Source organism: Staurois parvus, unplaced genomic scaffold, assembly GCF_062004578.1.
Source record: "Staurois parvus isolate SC_StPar_1 unplaced genomic scaffold, SC_StPar_1.0 ptg000662l, whole genome shotgun sequence".
NCBI lineage: Eukaryota > Metazoa > Chordata > Amphibia > Anura > Ranidae > Staurois > Staurois parvus.
Genome location: NW_028318458.1, coordinates 1,728,564 through 1,752,715, shown reverse-complemented (window position 1 = coordinate 1,752,715; position 24,152 = coordinate 1,728,564). Strand labels below are relative to the sequence as shown.

The following is a 24,152-nucleotide window of genomic DNA, read 5'->3' as shown; positions in this document are numbered from 1 at the left end:
GCCAAGTCAGTTCCCCCCAGTGTCAGAATGTTCACGTATTTTGGCGTAAATTTAGGATGAAATTACGTTTTTAAATTTTTTTACTGGACATGTTTAATAGCAGAAAGTCAAAAATGTTTCTCAAAATAGTCTTTTTTTTTATTGCACAACAAATAAAAATGCACGTGATCAAATACCACTAAAAGAAAGCTCAATTCGTGGGAAAAAAAGGACGTAAATTTCATTTGGGTGCAGTGTTGCATGTCCGTGCAATTGTCAGTTAAAGCAACGTAGCGCCGTAACGCAGACAAAGGCCTGGTCAGGAATGGGGGTAAATCCTCAGGAGGGCAAGTGGTTAAATACCACCAAAAGAAAGTCTGTTTGTGTGAAAAAAATGATTAAAATCTCATATGGGTACAGTGTTGCATGACTGCACAATTGTCGTTCAAAGTGCAACAGCACTGAAAGCTAAAAATTGGCCTGGGCAGGAAGGGGTAAAAGTGCCTGGTAGGCAAGTGGTTAACAGAGTTCTGTGAATGAACTAGATCTACCCTCAGCTTCACGGCTGATGGCTTGTAGTTGTCAATGAAGAGTGAGGGCGCTGATGAGCGTTCTCATCGTTTATCGATTCTACTTGCTATTCAACTGCTGCATGCCTGTACGGGCACAGAAGCCAACGCCTGCATGTTGACTGTTACTCACTGCACTGGATAGAGGACAGCTTTGACGTAAATGGAGCAGCAATACTCGCATCTCCCAGCTTGACTACTTGCACCTGATCCTCCTCCAACTCCTTTAAGACTTGGCTGATCCTCTCCTAGAAATAAACACAGTAAACAAACAGATGTATTCAGCTGACAAAAAAACAAAAGGAAAGGAATTCTACATGAAAAATTAAATATTAAAATCAAGGGATGAAATGCAACTTAAAGGATAAGCTCACATTTAAAAAAATAAATAAATAAATGCCAATAAAGTTCTGGTGCTAATAAAGTTCTGGATATACGTTCCTTTTTTGAGAATAGGACAGAGATATTCCAATGCAGAAGGAAAGGGTGTCTCACATGCCAATTTATAGATCATGGGCAGTCCTCTCTTACTGATAGAAAAGGGAGTGTTTATAATATCAAGCAGTTAGTTACCTGCTCTTCAGAGTATGCAATTTACATCTTGCATCTCGAAATCTCTTCAACATGAGTCACACAAAATGCACATTACAAAAACGCATAGATGAGCACCATAGCCTCATTAAGGAGGGTCTCGACAAATACAGTGTGCCTTGACACTCTTCGGCCCACCATGGAAAGAACATTGGAGCCTTGAGGGTGCTGCCCATGAGTGTACATTCGAAAGAGTTTTGACTGCCAATGAGAGATTTTCCTTGTTGTACAAAAGAGAAACTTTCTGGATATACAAACTGGGTACCATTTAACCCAACGGGTTAAATGAGGAGCTGGAAGTGCATAGTGTAATATAGGTACCTAGGTCGGTTTTTATACATACTTTATTTTCCTAGTTATCGGTTTGATACAAGAAAACATAAATAACTATTTTATGGTCTTTTAATTGATTGGCATCTACATATTCATAGATAGACTCTCTCTCACTCTCCCTCTCTCTCCCCCTTAAATATCCATGTGGTCCTAAATGGCACCAGCAGCAGCCATCCTAGGGAAAGCCAACTCTGTATGGAAATGGAAAGAAGAAAAGGAAGCGCCACCTAAGTGCAGTACTAAAAGGGATGTTTAATAGACCCCCAACCCTAAGGGAAGGGGGGGCAGACTATTTAGTTTCCTATTTATTCCCTTCGTACTGTCATAGTCACGTGACTTGGGAAAGGGCCATGCCAGTAATGCGTTGTCATGGGGACAGTCTAAGCTTCCATCTGGTGCGGTTCGGCTTGCATTCAATCCCACGTTCTGCATCCAGGCAGCAGCTCTCCATTCGGAAGATCGATGACATAACATCCGATGTGTCACTTCCGGGTATGATCCCGCCACTGAGAGGTTCCTGGTATCCAATCGGACAGAACTATAGACCTTTGCCATCTGCAACTCGCAGCTCCATCAGCGTTCACTTGTGGACAAAAATCGCAGTCTTTACCGCCTACATCTGCACACCACTGCTGCTGCTCTGGGCTGTGTAAGCTTTTACCAGCTTGGATGGTTCTTTAGGCTAGGTTCACATATGTGCGGGCGGTGCCCCTGCGTATCCGCACAAAAATCCGTGCAGCCGCACCACCAACACAGAAGAATGCAGACCCGCGGGCGGATGCCATTAATTCTAATGGCACACCGCTCACACTGGAAATCGCAACCGTAATGGGAACAGAGGTTCCCATGCGGGTTGCTGTTTCCAAAGAACTGCAGGAAGTTCTTCCCTGCATGTCCCGGGGCATAGGAGTCCATTCAAATGAATGGGCGCTCGTGCCCGCGCAACGCACATATGTGAACCAGGGCTTACAATTGTTTATAGGCGGCTTTCCTAGCTGAACATTGTTTTAATTTAGCTCTGGCTGGAACACAAGATATATCAAGTCTCTTACCTTGAATTCAGTACAGTGACACTTCAATTTATGCAACTATCCCTTAAGCACTGTGATTTGGATATTTTGAACTATGCATATTTTTTGCAGGTAAAAAAAGAAAAAAAAAAAAAGGATTGTGTAAGGCATTGCACCTGTGCTCGCTACAGCCTCATAGTTCACTGAGAACTTGCAAGCTGCCAGCTGCAAAGACTTTACTACTTGTAGTCTATTCATTCACGGAACTCTGAATAAAAAATGTAGTCGTGTGGACGGAGCCCCTCATGGCTGTGCTCTTTTCAAATTGTGACAGCGAGTGCTGTCATATTGGGGGGGGGGGGGGAAATCGGGTAGAGCTGCAGGAGCAAAAACATGAGCTTTCTTTTGGGAAGCCATTAAACCTGTATGTTTAGTTCCGCTTTCAGGGAAAATTGTGATGAATTGTAAGAAGAGAAAAAAAATAAGATATCAATCAATAGAAGCAGAGATGCAGGAGCCGTATTTAAACATTAAGCTTAATCTCTCCTGTAAAGGTAAGCCTGGCCCCACCCACTCCACCTCCTGAGCCTTCCTTTTGGTCATTTAATTTGATTGAAGGCTGAGGCACCAGAGGATGGGGGGGGGGGGGGGGTGTAGGTCACAGCTTCTAACAGGAAAATTTGAGATTTGTACATAACTTTAGCTGCATTTATCTTAGGATCTACTCACTACTTTGACATGTTTATAGATCTTTTTTTGCAATATGTTTGAATTGTCCAGCTTTGCGACAGATTTATTTTAAAGGATGTTCACCTTCGGGAACATGTTACGTGTTCCACCCACTTTTAGTCTGACAGTCTACAAGCAGGAGGAGAAATGACAATCATGATCAACTGTCTGTAGGCAAAATGTGCTTGGGTGATAACTATCCCAGTTCTTTTGTCAGACAACTTTAATATGGAATAAAATTTTAGACTGTAAAATCAATGTGGCTTATTTGAGCTGTAAACTCACCCGTTGTAGAGCATGCTGTTCCTCTCGCTGTGACATGATTCTGTTTTTAGCTGCTCGGGATGTGGGCTTAATTGAGTTACTAGAGTGTGGGGGCATTGGTCTGCCATCACCAACCACTTCCCGTTTCTGCTTCTTCTTCTCTGGCAACCGTTCTGGTGCATTGGCAAGCAAGGCCACCCCTGCAATAATCAGCATGATGTCTTTACTATCACAAAAACAAACAGTGCAAGAGTTCATAATCGAATGGGAAGGGAGGGAGGGTAGAAAGTGCATTTGTAGAAAGTATCAGCCCTGTGTACCTATACTTACAACATAAAATAATTAAAATGTATACTCCAGCCCAAAAAAAGACAGAACAAAAAAAACAGTATGCAATGCATGGAGGGTCCATATAGTCTATCTACACAGGGCTTCTGTTTTCAATCAGGGCTATGCTGTGCTATCCAACATATTCCCAGTCTCACCCATAGTGTGAATCTTCAGAATATTAGAAAGCACATCAAACTCTACAGCCACACAATGCTCCTGTTTCATCTTCTCCAGATTTCCACTCACAGCCAAATACACAATTTAAAAAAACACATTTGTTTACGGTTTTACCTGTTTGGCTGCACAAGGGGTCATTATTTTCAGCCAAACGTTTGATTTACAAACATCTGCAAACTGCACACTTGAGGCATGATCAACTTATTTCTTGCTTCAGCAATGTAGTGTCTCTTCTTTCTCCTTCTTGTTTATTGGACAATGAATAAGCATGAACTATTCTGTCTAATTAGCAGGGAGGTGGTCCAAGACAAGTGAAGTGGTTGTAAAGCCTAAACATTTCTTATCTTAACACATTCCTTTCATGAAAGTAAAAAATGTTTAGGTTAAATTAAAACAACCTCAACATCTCCCCCCCCAATCATATACTTCCCCAAGCCCTCACTCGATCCAGCACAGTGCCCGTTTGCAGCAGCTCTCTCTTCTCCCCACTCTGACAGGCTTTACGGAGAGCAGTGGAACCCATTCGTTCCCGCAGCTGTCAGTCAAATCATGTGACGAGGAAGCAGGGAGAGGAGCTGAGCCTCACACTGTCTGTGTCAATAAGGATTGAGCACACAGGTGTGCCATGATAGAAAGCAGCTTCCTATGGTAGTAAAACAAGAAGCTGCCAGGACCGCCAGCAGGGGACCCGAGAAGAGGAGGCTCAGGGCTGCTCTGTGCAATCCCATTGCACGGAGCAGGCAAATATAAACCTGTTTTTTCACATTGTAAACAGTTTTTTTTTTTTTTTTTTTTTTTTTTTTTTAAAACACTCAAGCTAGATCAGCAGGTGGCACTGCAGTCTCTATGACTGTGCAGCGTAGCAGAGCCATGCAGGTCAGAATGCTGGATGAACATTATAATTTATTTGGCAGGTAAAAAAAAAACAAAAAAAACCCCCCGTATTTAGCTTTTGCCTGAAGTTCCTTCTGGCCCTTTTTTATGGGGGTTTTGATGCTGGAAGGCAGGGCTGGGTTTGTGATGTGACCACCGTGATTGGCTGTCACATCAATCACATGATAGGAAAGCTTCCGATCGCAAGCTTTTCAGTTAACCACCAGTAAATGTGCTGGGAACGCACTCCTGGCACAGTTCTGTTTTTGTGCAGTACGAATATATGCAGCCTCTTGGCGTTAAGGCCCACCAGCCGAGAGGCCGCATATATGCATGTGACCAGCGGGAAGGAGTTAAATATTATTGCAAAGACATCTAAACAACTGTAGGCATTAACAAGGGGCAACACAGCTTGTAAGAGGGAAAGATTAACTAAGCAGTTCCATTCAAGACATAATGAAAAAGGAAAAGAGATTTCACACCCAAGACCAAAACAGTCCATTTTACTAAAACTTTTCTGTTTCTATAGTGCACAAGTAAAGGCCTTTACTCACCCACATTTGCATGTTTTAAAGCCCCCACATCATTGGTTCCATCTCCACACATCAATGTAACATAGCCCAGCTCCTTTAGACTGGTAATCACAAACTCCTGTACACAAGGGAAAACCAATCAAAATTTGCAAGAAAAAAAAATAGCAATTTGGATTTACATTTTCCAAACACTAGAAATTAAGTCAGACTGTTATTACCAGTGTAAACTTTATTTGTTAGATGTTTAGCCATCTGAATAAAAATCTGACCGTTCCATTCACCTGCCAGGAGTGAGAAAGACAAGCCCAGTGTAAACTACTCAGAAAGCACTGAGCCAAGATTGTTTTCACATGAAAGGAAGAGGAGTGAGACATATGCTCTTCCATTTCTAAAACAGGTCTTTCTTTTGCTCCCAGGAGATTAAAGGACATAATAAAAATAAAAAAGCAATAAAAAGGAAAGGGACTATGTGCTGCTGGACTGAGCCTCAAAGAAAATCTGTTGCATTGGCCTGTATGAGCAATGCAGAGGCTCACTTTAAATTCTCTGAACAGTTTAGCAAAAGACTAATCTATATTTATTCTCAGCAGGCACACAGGAAAAAAAAAAAAAAAATAATCAGCGATAGCTTTGCTTTTGCTAAATGCTAACAATGCATACAAGTGACTTCAACCAGTTTTTCTCCCTTCCCCCAGCAAGTGTGAAGATACACCAAAAAGCCACAGAAGATAGGCAGAGCATAGACATATTACATGTGATATCAATCGCCACCAACAATCCAATACTGAAATATCCATAGTGGCTGAAATCAGCATTTAATCAAGATAGAACGAAGATAGGTGGTCAAATCTGATTTGTAGTCGGTAAGGAAGTGTGTATAAAAAAAAGCGAATAAAAGATGAATGTGAGAAGACATTCATTAAAGTGTTACTAAACCCACATCAGTAAAATCAGTCTGTATATGCAGTAAAGCATGCTTGTTATACTCACTATGGAACCTAAGGGGTTATTCCTCTGCATTGTGTAAAAAGGCCGTTTGATCCGGTTTTCTCTACCCTCATCTTGTTCAAACGTCCACCTGATAAGACAGACTGAACCCATAGCTACATGCACATGCTCAGTTTAGTGTGTATTGCTAGGGTTTTTTTTCTGAACAGTGCATGTGATCAGCACAGGGTCAATCAGCGCGATCCAGACAGAGGGTCAGGGGTTTTGCAAACTCCCAGAGAAGAAAAAAAAACTCCTCCTACAAGCTTTAACCAGTGCTCTGCTGAAGTCACAAGACTGCTCTAACTGCTGATGAGAAAAGGTATTTACCAGTGTATATTTACTAAAATAATTGCACTTCCATGTTCTGTGTATTGTGAAAGACCAGATATAGTGAATGCAGGGTCCTGGGTTTAGTAACACTTTAATGCAAAATGAAATTAAAACTTTTTTTTTTTACCTTCTGCTTCGGGGACACCCGTGCAAACACCTGGGTGTGTGGAATAAGTGCATTCAACAGATCCCCTCTTGTGGTCTGCAGGTAAGACAGACCCTCTCCAGTTAGGCATAGGTAGTACTTTTCAGTGAATGACTTCACAGTATCAGGAAAGGCTGGCAAGGACACTGTGCCATCGATAGACCGCCACACCCAGCTGGCATCTGAAGACAAACAGGAGATATATTAAAACAATTGGGTAAACAAGGTTTATGGCAAGTTCAGAATCTATGCATAGTTTTAAAGGTCCTCAAAGTTTTGCATTACAATGAAAAGGGCAACTGTTACTTTGATTACATTTTAAGTAAAAATGTATAAGTAAGCTACATGTATGTTTGTCTTTTATTCAAATCGTGGTACAGCTAGGAGTAGTTAGTAGTCACATTCAGCTGGACTTTTTCTGTAATACTAAAGACATTTCACCAATCATCCAAGTGGGTTTCTGACTGAGAAAAAAAAGAACAAACACCCCAAAAGAAGTAAAGTAGGCTAGTATATGCAGCTGTGTAGTGAAGAACACAAAGAACTGCACAATGGGGAGACTTGGGGACCATTCAACAAAAAAGTAAATTATGCAGGTCGGGACCTCCAACACCCTAGTGAAAGACATTCCTCCCAGGATAGTAAAATGCACACTTTGGACTGAGGAAAATTGGTTTGTAAGATGCGTGAGGTCATCAACATTAAACTAAACCACCATCTATAGACAGGGCACAGGCCTGCATCTGTCTCTCACATATACCTTTTTAAAAATTTTAACCTAGAACATTTACTGCAATGTACACCTTCAACCATGTAACATCTGTCCAAGCATTACAATTAACACCCATCCCAGAATTCACCACGGTGATCGGATTGTGTATATTTAGAACAGGTTGGTTTTACAGACTTACACCTTCCATCGTGTTCTTGAGCAATCAACATCTATCTTGACAAATTATATGACACCATAGTGATTGGATCAAGGTGGCTCAGCTACCTGGGTAACTATAAATGTTGACGTATGTCCTAACACTTATAACTGAGGAAGTGTCTTGAAAATAAAAACAACTTCAAGGTTTAAATGTAGCCCAAAATTAAGGTTTTTTTTTTTTTTATTTGCTTCAATGTCCCTCATGCACACATTCCATTTACACACCAATGTCATTCTGCATGGGGAAATTTTATAGCAAAAGCGGTTACAAACTTCTCAACTCCGTATCAAATGCAGTGCAGATATTACTAACCTTTCAAATCCTGTGCAGGCTGTAGGATTAATGTGTCCTGTTTCTCAATAAAACTAAGCTCTTGAGCCACATGACAGGCAGTGAGAGGATTGTCACCAGTTATCATCACCACCTGGGAAACAGAAGAGCGGAGGGGTCATATTCACCTGAAATGCTGAAAACCGCTTTAAAATGAGGAGCTGTAACCATTGTTAAAAGTGATATTAAAAGACAATAAAAAAAAGAAAAAACCTGTCATACTTACCTGCTGTGTGCAGTGGTTTTGCACAGAACAGCCCCAATACTCTTCATTTCGGGGTCCCCGCTGACACTCCTGGCCCCTCCCTCCTGCCCCCAGAGCATGCAGCTTGCTATGGGGGCTCTGCAGTCACTGCTCTGCGTGTCAATTCACACACAAACTGTGGCATGGCCCCGCCTCCTCCATCTCCTCACTGGCTCACTGTCTGTGATTGACCAATGGCTTCCACTCCTGTCTCAGCCAATGAGGAGTCCCTGGATTTTGTAACCTAAAAAATAATATTTTAACCTAAAAAGGTACTTGTCTGGATTGAATTAAAGCGGTAGTAAACTGCAAAAAATAAAACAAAAAAAATCTGCTCCCTGTCAGTTAATCACTTGCCCTCTAGATGATTTACCCCCTTCCTGGCTTGTTTGCGATACGGCGCTGCGTTACTTTAACAATTGCACAGCCATGCAATTGTTAAAGCCATGCAATGTTATACATAAATTAAATTTATGTCCTTTTTTCCCACCAATAGAGCTTTCTTTCGGTGGTATTTGATCGCCTGTGTGTTTTTAATTTTTTGCCCTATTTAAAAAAAAAAAAAAAAACAAAACAAAAAAAAAAAAAAACGACAATTTAGAGAAAAAAAAAATATTTTTTTTACTTTTTGCCATTAAGCACTTCCAGTAAAAAATTTTTTATTCAAATCTAAATCATAAATTTAGGCCAAAATGTATTCTGCTACATGTCTTTGCTAAAAAAAAAAAAAATCCCAAATTAGTTTACATGAAAGTTATAGCATTTTACAAATGGTGGTATATATACTGGGATTTTTATTTTTCATTTATACTAGTAACGGCAGCAACCAGCGACTTATAGCGGGACTGCGGCGGGCATGCTAACACTGGGGGGAACTCACTGACAAAGTGATCAGTGCTAAAAAAAAAAAAAAAAAAAAAAAAAAAAAGGAAGCACTGGCCCTGTGCTAATGACACTGGGCAGGAAGGGGTGATGAGGGGAGATCAAAAGGTTAACTGTGTGTGCTTTACTAGGGGGCTGTGTCCGTGTGCTTCGCTTCACTGTAAGCACACTGCTTTGGATGGCTGTGCACAGCCATCGAAAGCAGCGTGCACGAGCCGACAGGGAGGAGAACGGTTTTGTTTGCCTGCGATATATAAAAGATATATATGGGCAAATTACTTGGTATCAAATCCCTTATGAACTTCTACTGTCCCAGCATCAATTACACAGTGCATGCACCTAAAACCGCTAAAAACATATCTTACATGGTGGGATGCGTTCTGGATCTCCTTGATAACAGCTTTTGAGTCAGCTTTAAGTGGGCAGGAGACCACAATGAAACCAGCAAACCTCAGATCACACTCCAGCGTCTCCCGCTTTATTTCACGTATCTAGAAAAAGAGATATGCACAAGAATATGAAATATTTTTCAAAAGCAGTCAATAGAAGAGCAAAAAGGTCTCTTTAAAATCTGTTGATTCCATATAGTATCTTTATATAACAGTAAGTTGAAGGCACCTCCCTCTTTATTAAAGCGTACTGGATGTAGGACCTAAACCATCAAAATGCCACAATTTACGGATTTGGAATAATGCATTCATTTGTGGAACTCCATGCATCTGGCCCAAATAGGGTACATTTGCCAGGTGAAGGACAATCCCTAATGCAGGCCATAGAGGGGTCATATATATATATATATATATATATATATATATATATATATATATATATCAGACAAATTTTCGTCCGCACGAAAAATTAGCCGATAATCACGCCGTTAGTGGGGTCAGCCCGTTTGCCGTTTTTCATGGATCTTCTCGTTTACTTTTATCGGTCATGCTGGAAAATCGGTGGCAGTATCGCTGCCAGCAACGGACGGTTTTTCGTTTATCGGCTGAAAATTCGGCCGATAAACAACCCGTCTATGGCCAGCCTAAGGCTCCATTCACACTTATGCAAGTTGTCATGTGACTTTGGAGACTAAAGTTGACAAGTCACACCCCATGTTTTTCAATGACACTCATTAAAATATGTACGACTTAAAGTTGCAGCGACTTCAAAGTAGTTCAGGCACTATTTTGGTACGGCTTTCATGCAACTTGAGTGTCAGACTGCAATATAAACCTTCAACAGTCATATGAAAGTTGCATCTGAATGTTATACATGCAACAGTTTTCCATTATCATTGATGAAAGTCAAAGTCATATCCAAATTGCTGAAATGAATAAATGGGGAAAGGGAGAGAGGCGCCCAAGGCACAAATATAGTGTAGTATGCTAATTTATTAAAAAGATCATATAATATTGCACTCACAAGGGTGATGTGTCAGGCATGTCATTATGGCAGAAGTCCATAACCGCAGGCAGATGGATGGCATGATCCACTGGGAGCTGGATGGAGAGGTAGCTTCTGGAGATGCAGAGGATGGGCCCCTTAGAGAGCGGGATGCAAAACCAGGAGCATAGCAAAAACTTCAGCCGCTGTGTGCACTAGTGAATCAGTGGATTGCTGAACAGATGGAAAGGACTATCATGCAGGAAAGGACAAGCAGCATGTTAACACCACCGAGGGAGTGTGTGTGTGTGACTCTAGGGAACGCATTTTCAGAAGAACAAACTTCCTTCATCAGCCTCAGAGTGCAATATTATATGATTTTAATAAAACGTAATAAAATTGACATACTACACTATATTGGTTGCCTCTCTACCCTTCCCCAATTATTAATTTCAGATATCAGTCTTCCCAGTCGGTAGCCTGTTCCCATTAGTATATGTATATATATCTAGTTATACAGCCTTACCTCTGGGATTGTATTTATTCTCACATGTCACAGTATGAAGAATTTGTTACATTTTATCATGTGTGTTTACTTTTAAGTTGTTACAAGGTTTAGTCAATGAGTACACCATGTTGTTACTCAAACGCTAGCAGTGATTTGTTTCACTGAATTTATTACTAGCACCTGATCTGTGAACGAGCGCCACAGGCAATTTTCTTTTTTTGTATCCAAGTTGCTTCCTTTCAAAGTTTATTTATTTAATGTACTTCTATAGCACCGTCAATTTACGCAGCGCTTTACATATATATTATACATTCACATCAGTCCCTAACCCTCAAGGGGTGTCCAATCTAAGGTCCCTAACTCACATTCATACATACACATACCAGGGCCAATTTAGACAGAATCCAATTAACCTACCAGTAGGTCTTTGGAGTGTGGAAGGAAACCGGAGTACGTGGAGGAAAACCACGAAGGCACAGGGAGAACATGCAAACTCCAGGCAGGCGGTGCTGTGGTTGGGAAAGTTGCATCAAAGTTGCACTCCAAAGTCGAGCAACTTTGGAGTCGTACAAGTGTGAATGAAGCCTAAAGAGCAGTGGCAGTTGGCCAATTAAGTGCAACATATTTCAAGCTGGAATCAGTGCTGGAGATCACATTGTTCACTGATGCAAAGGCTGTAGAGGGTGGGAAATCTAGGTGAGAGCCTGGACAACAATAAATGAGTTGTAATGAACACATTCTCTTCAGCAGATGCAAAACTGCATAGAGGGTTATTCTGTAAATGGAAAAGCTGATGGCTGCACATGACATTATCTAGTTAAAAGGATAAGTTCACCTTTAGCAGGTTAAAAAAAAATGCATTTATTATTTTTGTCTACAGGAGCCTGGAAAGCATTGCACCAGCGATCAGTAGTTTGCTCATACCATGCAGGTGTCCTGCAGACCTGTCAGAATATCTGCTTACCGTACGGGATGTACGGCCAAGCAGATATTCTTACAGGAAGCTTCAATGAACTACCGCGGAGCTCCACAGTGCTGTGGTAGTTCATTGAAAACTACAAGCTCACAGGCGCCAAGGCTGCCAGGACTTGTAGGCACTCATTCACAGAACTCTGTGAATGAGTAATGCGGCCATATGGGTAGAGCCTCACATGGCCGTGCTGTTGTTTTCAAATCTGACAGACGGCACAGGGTTTCCCTGTACCATCTGTCAAAGGGAGGGGATGTGGGGGGCACGGCTGCGTCTATGGGAACAGGTTACATGTTCCACCCTAAAAACGGGTGGAACATGTAGCATGTTCCAAAAGGTGTACTTATCCTTTAACCCCTTTTATTTACCTCAGTCTTTCTTCTGTTTTTGATGAAGATTCTCCTTTTTGGCTTGCACCAGGACTGAAAAACTTTCAGACCATTTCACTGCTACCAAACTTGATTAAATTCTGAAACCTAAACCCCCTTGGAATGCACCACAAGCTCCTCAGTCTCAAAAGGAAAGAAATACATTTAGCTGCAGCTCCATCAAAGCATGTGACCAGGTAACGGTTTCTACCCTATGACTTGTTCACCCTAAATGGGCCCGAGTTATAGTGCCAAACTGCATACATGTACTTACATGTGCATTGCAGAGCTTACGACTGGGTATGAAAACCCTTGTTCTCTATGAAGCAGATGGCAGCATTTTTACCCTACAACCTGCATCAGAACAGTATGCAGATGTAAGACACCAAAATCTATTCACTTTCACTTATTTTTACCCATACGCATAGATCCTCAGATGCGTGCCCTAAACATTACTGCTCAACCCTCTGTTACCTTCCACACTGAAGATTCTGCTTTCAATGAGGCAAAAAAGGTACAGTCTTCGGCATGTAAGCAATTCTGAAAGCAAGAAGCTTTAGAAAAAATAAAAGCAGAGGTGAAGTGGAGGTCCAGTGGTAGGTCCTCAAAACTATCACTACAAACCCTCCCCCAATATATACTAAAATATCTCAACCCGTGTTTACACTGCATCATACCAAGTAGAATATTTCCATTGCACATGTTCCTGGAAATGGCTTGAATCAAGTAGATGCTACCAACTGGGAACCGGTGTCAACAAAAGTCAAGGCATATATAGCCAACACACCATGGATCTTCAAAATAGTGCCCAAAAAGTATTAAAGCAATCACATTACAGAAGTAAATTACTGTGTAGAAGACCACTCAGACAAAAGACTTGCACTGGGTTATAGACCTCTAATCAAAAACAACATTGTGAAAACCCAGTGTATTTTGGTTAGTGGAAGAGGAGGCCCAGGATCCTTGCTGTCATATGAAGGAGGATAATATTTCTTCTATTCTCCTGTCTGTGTAGGAGATCTCAACTCTCAGAAACCATAAGCAAATGACTGCATTGCAGATCAGACTATTCTTTGGTTCTGTCTTGGACAGCAGAATAATACAGTGAAGAGACAGTAGTCAGCCCAGCATTAATGCCTAGTACACATGATCAGAAAATCAGACAAAAAATACATTGTTCGAAGTGATTGTTCAATAGTTTGATCATTAGCACACAGCTTTTGGAAGCCGATTACGACCGTTCGGGTGAAATTATCAGAAGGGACAAACACAAAAATGTTTCTCAATACCAGAACGACTGATTTTCGTTTAGGCAGTACAGTATTCATTCAAAACAAAACCAGAAAACAAAAAAAAAAACCCCAAACAATCAGAAGACTAAGACCACGCATGCTCAGAAATGAAAAAATACATTACAATACTATACATTACATCACTTCTGAAGTTGTATTCCATCGTACAAGTATTTTTATAACTTTAGTAACCTATTCATTTTTGACGACTGGCATGCAAAAAAACAAACAAACAAAAAAACAGGTGAAAATTTTCCGATATTCTCTTTGTGTGTATGAGGCTTAAGGACAAGCCTGGACATTTCTGGTGTGCACTCTGTAAAACACAAGTGTAATGTGATGAGGCTATGCTATACTAATCAAAGCCACCCCCCTTACCTGCTGATGGGAGAGATGACCAAGCTCTTTATAACCCAAAGCAAGAACTCTGGCTCCTTCTCGCGAGATCTCTGTGTGCACTTGGTTGTAGTACTCTGGACAGTGAGAGAACTGAAAATAAAAACAAATGATACTGCAGCTTTAATGCCTATGTATGTATAGACAAGTGATTGTGATTGCACACATTTAAAAAAAATAAAAACAAAAACAGGTTTAATCTCCCCTGCTCTGTGCAGCGGAACTCCACAGAACATCCCCAAACCTCCATTTCTTGGGTCCCCCGCTAATGCTTCTGGCTCCTCCTCTCTTATGGGGGCAACTCCTGAAGTCTTACTCCCGAGCCCTGTTGCCTGAGTCTATAGACACAGACAGTGGGACTCGGCCCTTCTCATTACGGACAGATACCCCCCAAATGACCCCTTTTTGCAAAGTAGACAGTCCGACGTATTTCAGAAGAGGCATGGCGAGTTTTCTGAAGTGGTCGTTTTTGTCATAATTTTTTGGAAAATGAAGAAATTAAAAAAAATGTTTCATAATTTTTTGTTTACATACTGTCACCAGTGCAGTAAAGCGTCAGCATATAACTGGTGTGGCGGTGATCAGGGACACTGACTGGTGACAGTACGAAAAAAAATAATAATTTTTTCTTTGTTACATTTTCGCTTTAAGATTTTTTTTTTTTTTCATATTGCACTATGACCAAAGTAGTAGAATGTTACCATAGTAACATTCTACTACTTTGGAGAAGTGATCGGTATTTATTTATTTTTTTCTTCACACAATTTGATTGCTTATAGCAAAGAATGTCTTTGCTATAAGCAAGCATTTAACTGAATGAAATCGATTCATTCAGGATATTTTTGTTGTGATTAGCTGTGATTGGCCACGGCTAATCACATGACACAGATAGGCTGTGATTGGCCCAACCTGTGCATGTGATCGCTGTGACCATTCACAGCTAGACACACTTGTATGCAATGGATGGCATGAAAGGAAGCCTTCCATTGTATACGTATACAACGGTCATGTGACCTGCTGTGATTGGTCACAGCAGGACACTTAGTACTGGCAACGGGGCCGGTACTCAGATCTGTCTGTACCTCGGATACGGCTGGTGACAAATCTCGCCACAGCGCGGCCCTGTGGGTACGTGCAAAGCGCAGTTCAGGATGGATGCTTACGATGCCCTCCCGGAGGGACGAAGTGTTTGCCTGGCCATCATTTGACCATAGGCCGGGCGGCAAGTGGTTAAAAAAAAACAAGACAAAAAACACCACTGCCATATTAATATTAGTCTTCAATTACAATTAATCCACAGTGCTGATATTCCCAACAAGAGTTTTCATACACTGGTCAAAAACGTGAGAAAATAGGATTTTATTGTTGTGGGCTTACTGTACAAACATTTCAGCAAGGCAAGACCTTTGCAATCTACATACCATCTTCTGTAGTGTCTCTGGAGCCCCCTTCACAGTAGCCACGCAGCACAGATCAGTGGAACCAGGACGTTCGTAGGAAGCCAATACAGACATGCGCTTCAGGACGCTGGCAAAATGGAATCTCTGGTGGATTTTCAGGCCCTGGGTTTTGATGCCACGAGGGAACACTTTTTCATCTGATGCACAACAACAGTATGACATGCATTAATAAGTGTAATCTGAAACAATAACCCGCATGTGAGGAGTAACAGAGCACTAAGTAAAGAGCACACACTCAGTACAGTGCAGTCACCACCAACAAATATTTTTCATGTACTAGATCAGCGTTTTTCAGCCAGAGTGCACAGGAACCCTGGGGTGCCTTCAGGCTGCACAGAATCCTTTTTTGCCCCTCTGTCAGCAATGGGGTCACATAAGCTGAACGAGGGAGAGAAACTGAGGAAGAAACATTGGAATTGGAGTGTCAGGCTCTCTTAACACTCAGCAGAAGTGCATTTGATGTGCGAGTAAATGAGGTGCCGGCCCCAATGAGAAGAAAAACAAAAAACACTTTCTTCAGGTTATCCTCCCACAAAGAAGCACTTGGGTGCTCAGTAAAAGTGTATGCGGAGCAGCCAAATAACACTTCAGTGTAGCATGAAGATGTGCATCCTGTGAAGATCTGTATCCCCTGCAGCAACTGCACATGCTGCCAGAATCAGGGAACACAAGCTGAGCTAAAGCCGAAGAGGTACCTGTAGTCACTTAACTCCTTACATGCCGGACTACAGCACAGACAAGGAGTGCTACAACCGCTCTGAAATCCTGTATCCCCAGGGATGGGCACGATTAATAATGATGGCCTGTGTCCTTGCTCGGCTGTAACAGTGCTTGAGCTTTTAAATGCTGACCATTGAAGTGCCTGTGTTGTAGTCTGGCATGTAAGGAGTTAAGTGACTTAGCTCCGCGCTCAGCTTGTTTTCCCCGATTCTGGAGCATGAGCAATAGATCAGTTATTGGTCTGGTAATTGGAGCTTTATCACTCTCCAGATTCACACAAAGCACTAAGACTGCATCAATCTAATCCAGCAAATAAAATAAATTCTCCTCCAACAAGTTAATGTGGTGTAATTGAGTGGAAAGTATATATTTTCACTGGTTCTAGAGATGAGGAGTGACTTTTAATACAATCAGAGAAAAAGAAATGTAATTCTGTGAGCAATTTCAGAGATCAGCCTTCACCTTCCCCCAGGAGAGGCAGACAGCTTCACTCAGCAGAAAATACAGATTTCCACAGGATACATATCTTTATGCTACTGTATGTGAAGCTGTGTAGCAGTGAATGGGTTAAGTGTAGTGGGCTAGGTCTGCTGAGTGAAGCTGTCTGCCTCTCCTGGGGGAAGGTGAAGGCTGATCTCTGAAATTGCTCTCAGAATTACATTTCTTTTTCTCTGATTGTATTAAAAGTCACTCCTCTCTAGAACCAGTGAAAATCTATACTTTCCACTCAATTGCATCACATTAACTTGTTGGAGGAGAATTTATTTTATTTATTTTCAGGATTAGATTGATGCAGTCTTAGTGCTTTGTGTGAGTCTGGAGAGTGATAAAGCTCCAATTACCAGACCAATAACTGACCTATGATTACATACCTTGTGTAAAGGGAAATCCTAAAAGCAACCACCTTCCCAGAGGCTGTTCAAATTGTGCTTATGTCTCAGTCCTGGGACACTGACTAGTAGGAGGAAGGGGGGGGGGGGGGAAGAAGGACAGAAGGCTCTCGCAAGGCTCTACATGCAGCAGACACGGAGTCTTGGAGAGCAGAGCAGTCACCCTGAGCATTGCAAACACGGGGAAAGAAAGGGGGGGCAGAGGGATAGAAGGGAGAAACACATCGATCATTATCACACTCAGCATCAGGGCTGACAATAAGTCGGACTAGAGCTGCGCATATCTCCTGTAGTAAAGTGCATGGCTCCTCGAGGCTGATCATCTCCTTGACTACAGGAGGGCTGAATGTCAAAGAAAATCACTTGCATGGCGCCCGGAACTGCATATCCCGGGTGTCGGGCGATAGGATTTGCACATCCCTGTACATAGATCAAAATTAGGCTGATTAAGCAGGAACTGGCCAAATTTCAATTTCAATGGCCATTCCCACTTATGAAAAGTCGTAAAATTTCAATTTGATCAAGGCTGCACTTAACAGGCTGTGGCACTGATTAGTGTATTCTGACAGAGGAGGCAGTGACAGTCTCCCTGCTGATGTGTGGATGGGGGGAATCAGGTAAGTTTTTATTTTTTTCATCTTCAGCCAGTAGGCGGAAAAAAAAAAAAAAAAAACTGACCCATTTAAGTCACCCCAGTTCCCCTTGATATGCACAGTTCTGTCAGTCTGAAAGCCGCCATACACAAGTAAATTTTCTCTCAGCTGAATGAGAACATCGTTTCATTCCTCTCTCCAATCTAACCGCGTGGATGTAAGAAGCTCTGTTGCCAGATATTGAATTCAGGAGCCATGACACCCTTGACTAACAGTGACTGCATCTACAATACTTTCCACCTAGCTCAGTTGATTTAAAGAATTACTTTTGTTGAGCTGGGCGGTGCTTTAAGGGCCACCACTGGCTCAAATATTGGTCAATTTAGAGGAAGTGGTCTATGGGGACCTTGCTGACAGGAAGAAGAGGTAACAGATCACAGTGCTGACCTCATGAAAGGTAGTAAAGCTCATGCATTATCTAATCACTGCGCTGAGGCTATGCCAGTGACCAAGATGTACTGCAGCTCCTAATCGAGTGAAACACATTAGGGGTTTGAGCACTAGATGGAGTGGCCTGTTCACTGGATGGATCAAAAAATCAATTTGAGGCTTTTAATATGGTGAGTGGTTCCCTTTTTTTCCTGTTTGGAGTTCTTGCAGTGACTTTATGAGTGCAACAACTACAGGGAACCAGCTCCTGTGATCAGTGGTGGCTTGCAGATTAGTGCCTGCAGCGGAGTATCTAAATCATGTCTTCGACCAAGCTGCACTACCTAACTGAAGTAGAGAAGAGGTAGCTGACTGATTTGGCTATACTGTATATATTTGGGGTTTCTAACGCTACTTGTCTGAAATTCATCCTAGACATGTAGGATTAACAGTGCTTTCTCTATTACAATCTTTCTACCTGCACTGTTGTAAAAGAACTGCCATCTTGTCATAGTGAAAATAAGTTTACTGCACATATATAAATGGAACCTAAACAGCAAAACAAAAGGGCTATATTATTTATATTTCATATATTTCTATTTTAAACTGAATGGGTTGTTTTACAATGGAGGGTTCACATATACTTTAAGTACCACCAGAATTAATATATGCCCTACCTTTGGTTAGGGCCCAGTCCACAGCTGTAAGCATAGCTTTCTCCAGTGGATCTCCAACCAATGTCCCATCATCCATCTGTACAAGAGAGTGACATGTGGCCACCACTCGGTGAGTGTCAATGGGAATCTCAGAAATAGGAGTTACATCCTTTCCATCTCTACAAGAACATACACAAGAAAAAGCAAAGTACAAGAGCATCATTATAAATACCAGCTTTAACAAAAAAGTTCTTAGTGTGTTACTAAACCCAGGACCCTGCATTCACTATCTGGTCTCCCACAGTACACAGAACATGGAAATGCAATTAATTTAGTAAATATAAACTACTAAATACCTTTTCTCATCAGCAGTTAGAGCAATCTTGTTACTTCTATCAGTGTTCAGCAGAGCACTGGTTAAATCTAGTAGGCGGAGTTCTCTAGGAGGATGCAGAACCCCTGACTTCTGTCTGGGCAGTGCTGATTGACCCTGTGCTGATCACATGCACTCTCCCAAGAAAAATAAATAAATAAAAAAACACCCTCTCTAGCAATACACCCCAAACTGAGCAAGAAGCGTCTCCACATGATATGTTTTATCAGGAGATAAAAGGGAGACACTGGAAGAAGGGGAGGATCAAAGAAGTCAGGTACAAACATCGTTTTTCCACAATGCAGAGGATTAACCCCTTCTACAGATCCACAGTGAGTATAACAAGCATGCTTTACTGCATATACAGACTGATTTTACTGTTGTTTAGTAACACTTTAATTGTCCTGTATGAAAAGATTTACATGTTTTATTAAAAAGAGTAAGAACTTACTTGAGGCCAGCCACTCCCCGTACTACTAGGCTATCACTGGTTAATGTACCAGTCTTGTCAAAGCAGCAAATCTCCACCTTGCCAGCAAATGGAATTCGGAAAGGCTCAGTACAGTATACATCTGAAATGTCAAACAAAATCAGACAACATACATTTACTACAGGGTGACAAATGTTTTTGTTATTGTTATTTTTCTCATTTGATCATTCTAGACATCAAAATTAAAAAAATACATTTACATTATAGGTACTTATTTCAACAATAAAACTTGCATGTAAGACAACTTCCGCTTGCGATCGCAGCATAAGTGGGAGCGGGTACCTGTCAAATTCAGGTACCCGCTCCCCAAAAGTGCCAATCCTTAATGGGGAGCGGGGAACAAAGGCTTAAAGACTTTTGGGTGGAGCTCCGCTTTAAGTCAAGTTTCAGCTTCTTAGCTGTAGTATGTATTTTTGTGTAACAGTAGCCAAGGTTTAGGGTTCAAACAAATTTGACATTGTGTGAAGGAGGGGGCCACTATTGCTTTCTATTAGATGGATACAAAATTGTATTCCACTGCTTTACATTACCAGTAAAATCATTTGCTTAATGCTTCAGCTTTTTACTTTACCTTTACTACACAAGCAACATATTAAATCTTGTTCAATAATATAAAAAGTGTATTTTATTGTTTTACAGCAGCAGTTCTGAAGTCAGATAATGTTGCAGGGAACAGTAGAGAGGAGAGGCTAAACAAGCATTTGTGTGATATTGCATCTATATGAAGTATACCAAATGCTCCATATGTATTCAAACAGGGACATGGATATATGAAGATCTCTGTGCACTGTACAATCACACAGCAATTTACTCACAGAGTTTGGCCAGAGCAATCAGCGAGGTGTTCACTGCCAGGGAAAGCTCAATAGGCAGCTCAGGGGGCACAACCGAGGTCAAGATCAGGGTGCATTCCAAAAATAGCTTGTACCGGTTTCTACTAAGATCTTTGGTACCTGAAAGTAGAAATCATGATTAAGAGCAAATGTAACACTACATATTAACCACAAAAAAGTACACCGTAAAATTTCTAAATATTCACAGGCTAATTTATTGTTCTATTATAAATTTCATAGGTGTCATTTTTGCTGTTAGAATTTATAAATTTCTATCATTTATAAATTATAGAATATGTTAAAAACTTTATTAATATGTGTTAATCTTGTCACAAATGCTGTATCATTGTAACTTCCTGTGACCCTAAAAGAAAGCATTAGGGACCTTCTCTTGGGAGTATAGGGCTTGCGACAGAAGACCTTGCTTTTGAGGTTGATTGCTTGGGGACAGCAAAAAGGTATCTTTCGCAGAGATGAGGTAGTAGCCATAGGAGTCAGAGACCACGGCTCTCTGCTACAGGAAGGAGTACTTTTCCTTTACCCCCAATGAATCTCGATGAAGTAAAAAAAAATAATTATTATTGGCGAGGCAAGAAGCGCTTGGGTATAACTTACATTTTTTTACACTTAACTAAAGAAAAAATTGTTTAACTAAACTTTTTCTTCCAACAAAGGAGGACAAAAAAAAGAGTCTTTGGTGAATTTTGTGGTGACAGATTCTCTTTGATGAGTCATCAGTGGCATAAAAGATCTCCAATATCTCACCTGTCCTCCAATGAAACTAATAGAGTGCAGAGAGCTGGGGTGTGCGGAAGCAACTGGCAGCTGCAAAGCAATGTGTGTAAAACTCCTTGAAGCCTTAAACTTTATAGAAGTTTAAATAGTTCCAAACACACTCTTTACTTCAGTAACAGATGGAGAGGCTCTGTGCGCTGTATAGCATCTTGCAGCTAACTACTACATGCCAAGGTGAGTGCATGACAAAGGATCCAGTGCCCGAAGCTAACATTACAGGCCAGCACCAAATACTGGGGTCTGGATATGGTCCCCAAGGTGCACACTCAGGACCCAAAAACTGCTAGACAGTCCAGGGAATTTAGCAGTCACATGTTAGAAGGTTCTGAGAAAAAATAAAATTAATGGTTTAAAAAGAAAAAAGGTCATCAAAAGGAGACTAGCAAAAAAATGAAGTCTCCCAAAGTGGGCAGGGTTATACAAGTACACTCTAGGGGCAGCATTAGCCCCAGCCCTTTTTGCCAGTGTCCAACCAAATGAAGGCAGCCTGCATATAACCCATGGTCTGTGGATACAAGTCCTGTGTCCTGTACATTTAAGATATTACATTTTTAGCACTCACCTTCTATCCAGACATAAGCAGCGGCAGCGATGGCAAACACCAGGAGGAAGAGGATGAAAATAAAAGTTTCCAAGTTGTTGGCAGTGACACGTTTGACCCCAAACAGGATTGTACGCAGGAGCTTACCCTGTTAAAAACAAAAATGACATTACCAAACAGTAACAAAAAAGCAATGAAACAACTGAAGAGAATAACCATGCTGTACCGTCATGTGTTGAATGTTGTGATGAGGTAAAAGTAGTGGAAACAAAAAAATTTTGATACACCCTCAATCTGTTCTACAGAAATGTCCATACGTTCGTTAAAAAAAAAAAAAAGACATATATATTTGTACAGTATATATTGCAGCGTTCACAGGTAGCTAAGAACCGCCTTTGCTATGGCAGTATACAAACTGGACTATTAACTGTGGCCAGAACTCTGCAGAAACACAAACTGTGAATGCACATCATCTGCGTCTGCGAGAGATTAATTTGCAGGCAACCGCTCTGAGTGGTTAAATGTTCACAGTGGCAGTGCCAGCCATAGGTTAGTACAGAGTATAATATGATAGCCACCTCTGACAGCTGCAGCTGTGCGCACAAAGACTGCGCAGGTAAGATTTACAACTGCCCCTTGCAGCTGCTATTTGGCCGTCCAAACGAAGACTAATGCAGCTTTTTGTTTACTTTATGAAGATTGTGCATCACATGTAACTGGATTCAGTACTTGTTTAAACTCATACAGGAGCATTTAGCTGTACTTTAATAAAATACATATTTAGTCAGGTAAAATTAATATACTATGCTATATACACTGATCAGTCATAACATTATGACCACATGCTAATATTTTGTAAGTCCCTTTGTTTTCACCAAAGCATGGACTCCACTAGACAAGACATCACACTGCCTTCCCCAGCTTACGCTCTGCAAATAGTGCAACCTGGTACCATCTCTTCCCCAGGTAAGCGACACACACACCCGCCCATCCACAAGATGTAAAAAAGAAAAATGTGATTCATCAGACCAGACCATCTTTTTACATTGGTCTGTGGTCCAATTCTGATGCTCACATGCCCATTTCAGGCACTTCTGGCTGTGAACACAAGTTAGCATGGGCACCCTGACTGCAGTCATGCAGCCTCATGCACAACAAACAGCAATGCTCTGTGTCTTCTGACACCTATCAGAACCAGCATTACCTTTCTCAGCAATCTGAGCGCAGTGTCACTTCTATTGTATCAGCGTACACAGGCCAGTCTTTGCTCCCCACATGCATCAAAGAGCCTAAGCCGCCAATGACCCTTACACTGGATTTCCTTCTTTGGACCGCTTTCTGTAGATCCTGACCACTGCAGACAAGGAGTATCCCACAAGAGCTGCAGTTTTGGAGATGTTCTGACCCAGTCTAGCCATTTCAGATTGGCTCTTGTCAGAGTAGAACAAATCCTTACGCTTGTCCATTTTTTCTGCTTTCAACATATCAACTTCATGGACATGTTCACTTACTGCCTAATATATCCCATCCATTTTCAGATGTCATTGTAACGAGATAATCAATTTTATTCACTGTATCCGTCAGTGGTCATAATGTTTTGGGTGATCAGTGTACATCCTTACCTCATGCTCAAACAAAACAAAAACACCTTTTTGCAGAGCTAATTCATTCCCATCTCTCTGCACCATCCTGTGTCATGTTTTAAATGTTTATTTGATCCTCACCTGGGAAGTGTTAAATCCAGTTCTTAAGACATAGGCCACACACCCATTATCAAGAGCTAAGAAGACAGAAAAGAAAACATTAAAGTATCAGTATACACTGTCAATAAAAGCTATATTACATTGTGTTCAAACTAACCTTGCCTCTGAAGCATTCTTCCGTAGATTGACAAAAACCTGGTTGATCCTACTGTTCACTGTCCTTCCTTCCTTGTCTGTGTCCCCACTGCAGCCTGAGATTGTGTAGACCAACCTTTGCCACATCCACCAAGCATGCTACAGTAATCATTTCCCTTCTAAGTTGTTCATTTCCTCCTTTTATTATCTGTGCATCCCACATAACTATAGAGTCACTAATGTGGGCGTATAAACAGTTGTAAATTACAGTTTCTTCCCTCCTCCATATTGCTAAACACTATAGAGACGGGATGTAAGATGGTGATTGATGGAGGCTTCATCTCCGGTTAGTACAGCACATGGACACAGGCAGGAGGGCTGTGAT

The 24,152-nt window shown here is 41.3% G+C and overlaps 1 protein-coding gene across 1 annotated transcript in view; it reads right to left on the bottom strand.

Moving 5' to 3' along the window:
- The window catches only part of ATP13A1 (ATPase 13A1), a 60,046-nt gene that overhangs the window by 10,204 nt on the left and 25,690 nt on the right, over window positions 1-24,152 (bottom strand). The window contains exons 9-21 of the mRNA XM_089651751.1: window positions 23,654-23,709; window positions 21,951-22,077; window positions 20,576-20,713; window positions 19,722-19,842; window positions 18,919-19,076; window positions 15,571-15,746; window positions 14,132-14,242; window positions 9,607-9,732; window positions 8,098-8,209; window positions 6,836-7,035; window positions 5,410-5,506; window positions 3,497-3,675; window positions 682-796 (exon numbers count right to left, since the gene is read on the bottom strand). Coding sequence (XP_089507877.1) covers window positions 682-796; window positions 3,497-3,675; window positions 5,410-5,506; window positions 6,836-7,035; window positions 8,098-8,209; window positions 9,607-9,732; window positions 14,132-14,242; window positions 15,571-15,746; window positions 18,919-19,076; window positions 19,722-19,842; window positions 20,576-20,713; window positions 21,951-22,077; window positions 23,654-23,709 — 1,716 coding nt within the window. The remainder of the gene's footprint in view (window positions 1-681; window positions 797-3,496; window positions 3,676-5,409; window positions 5,507-6,835; window positions 7,036-8,097; window positions 8,210-9,606; window positions 9,733-14,131; window positions 14,243-15,570; window positions 15,747-18,918; window positions 19,077-19,721; window positions 19,843-20,575; window positions 20,714-21,950; window positions 22,078-23,653; window positions 23,710-24,152) is intronic.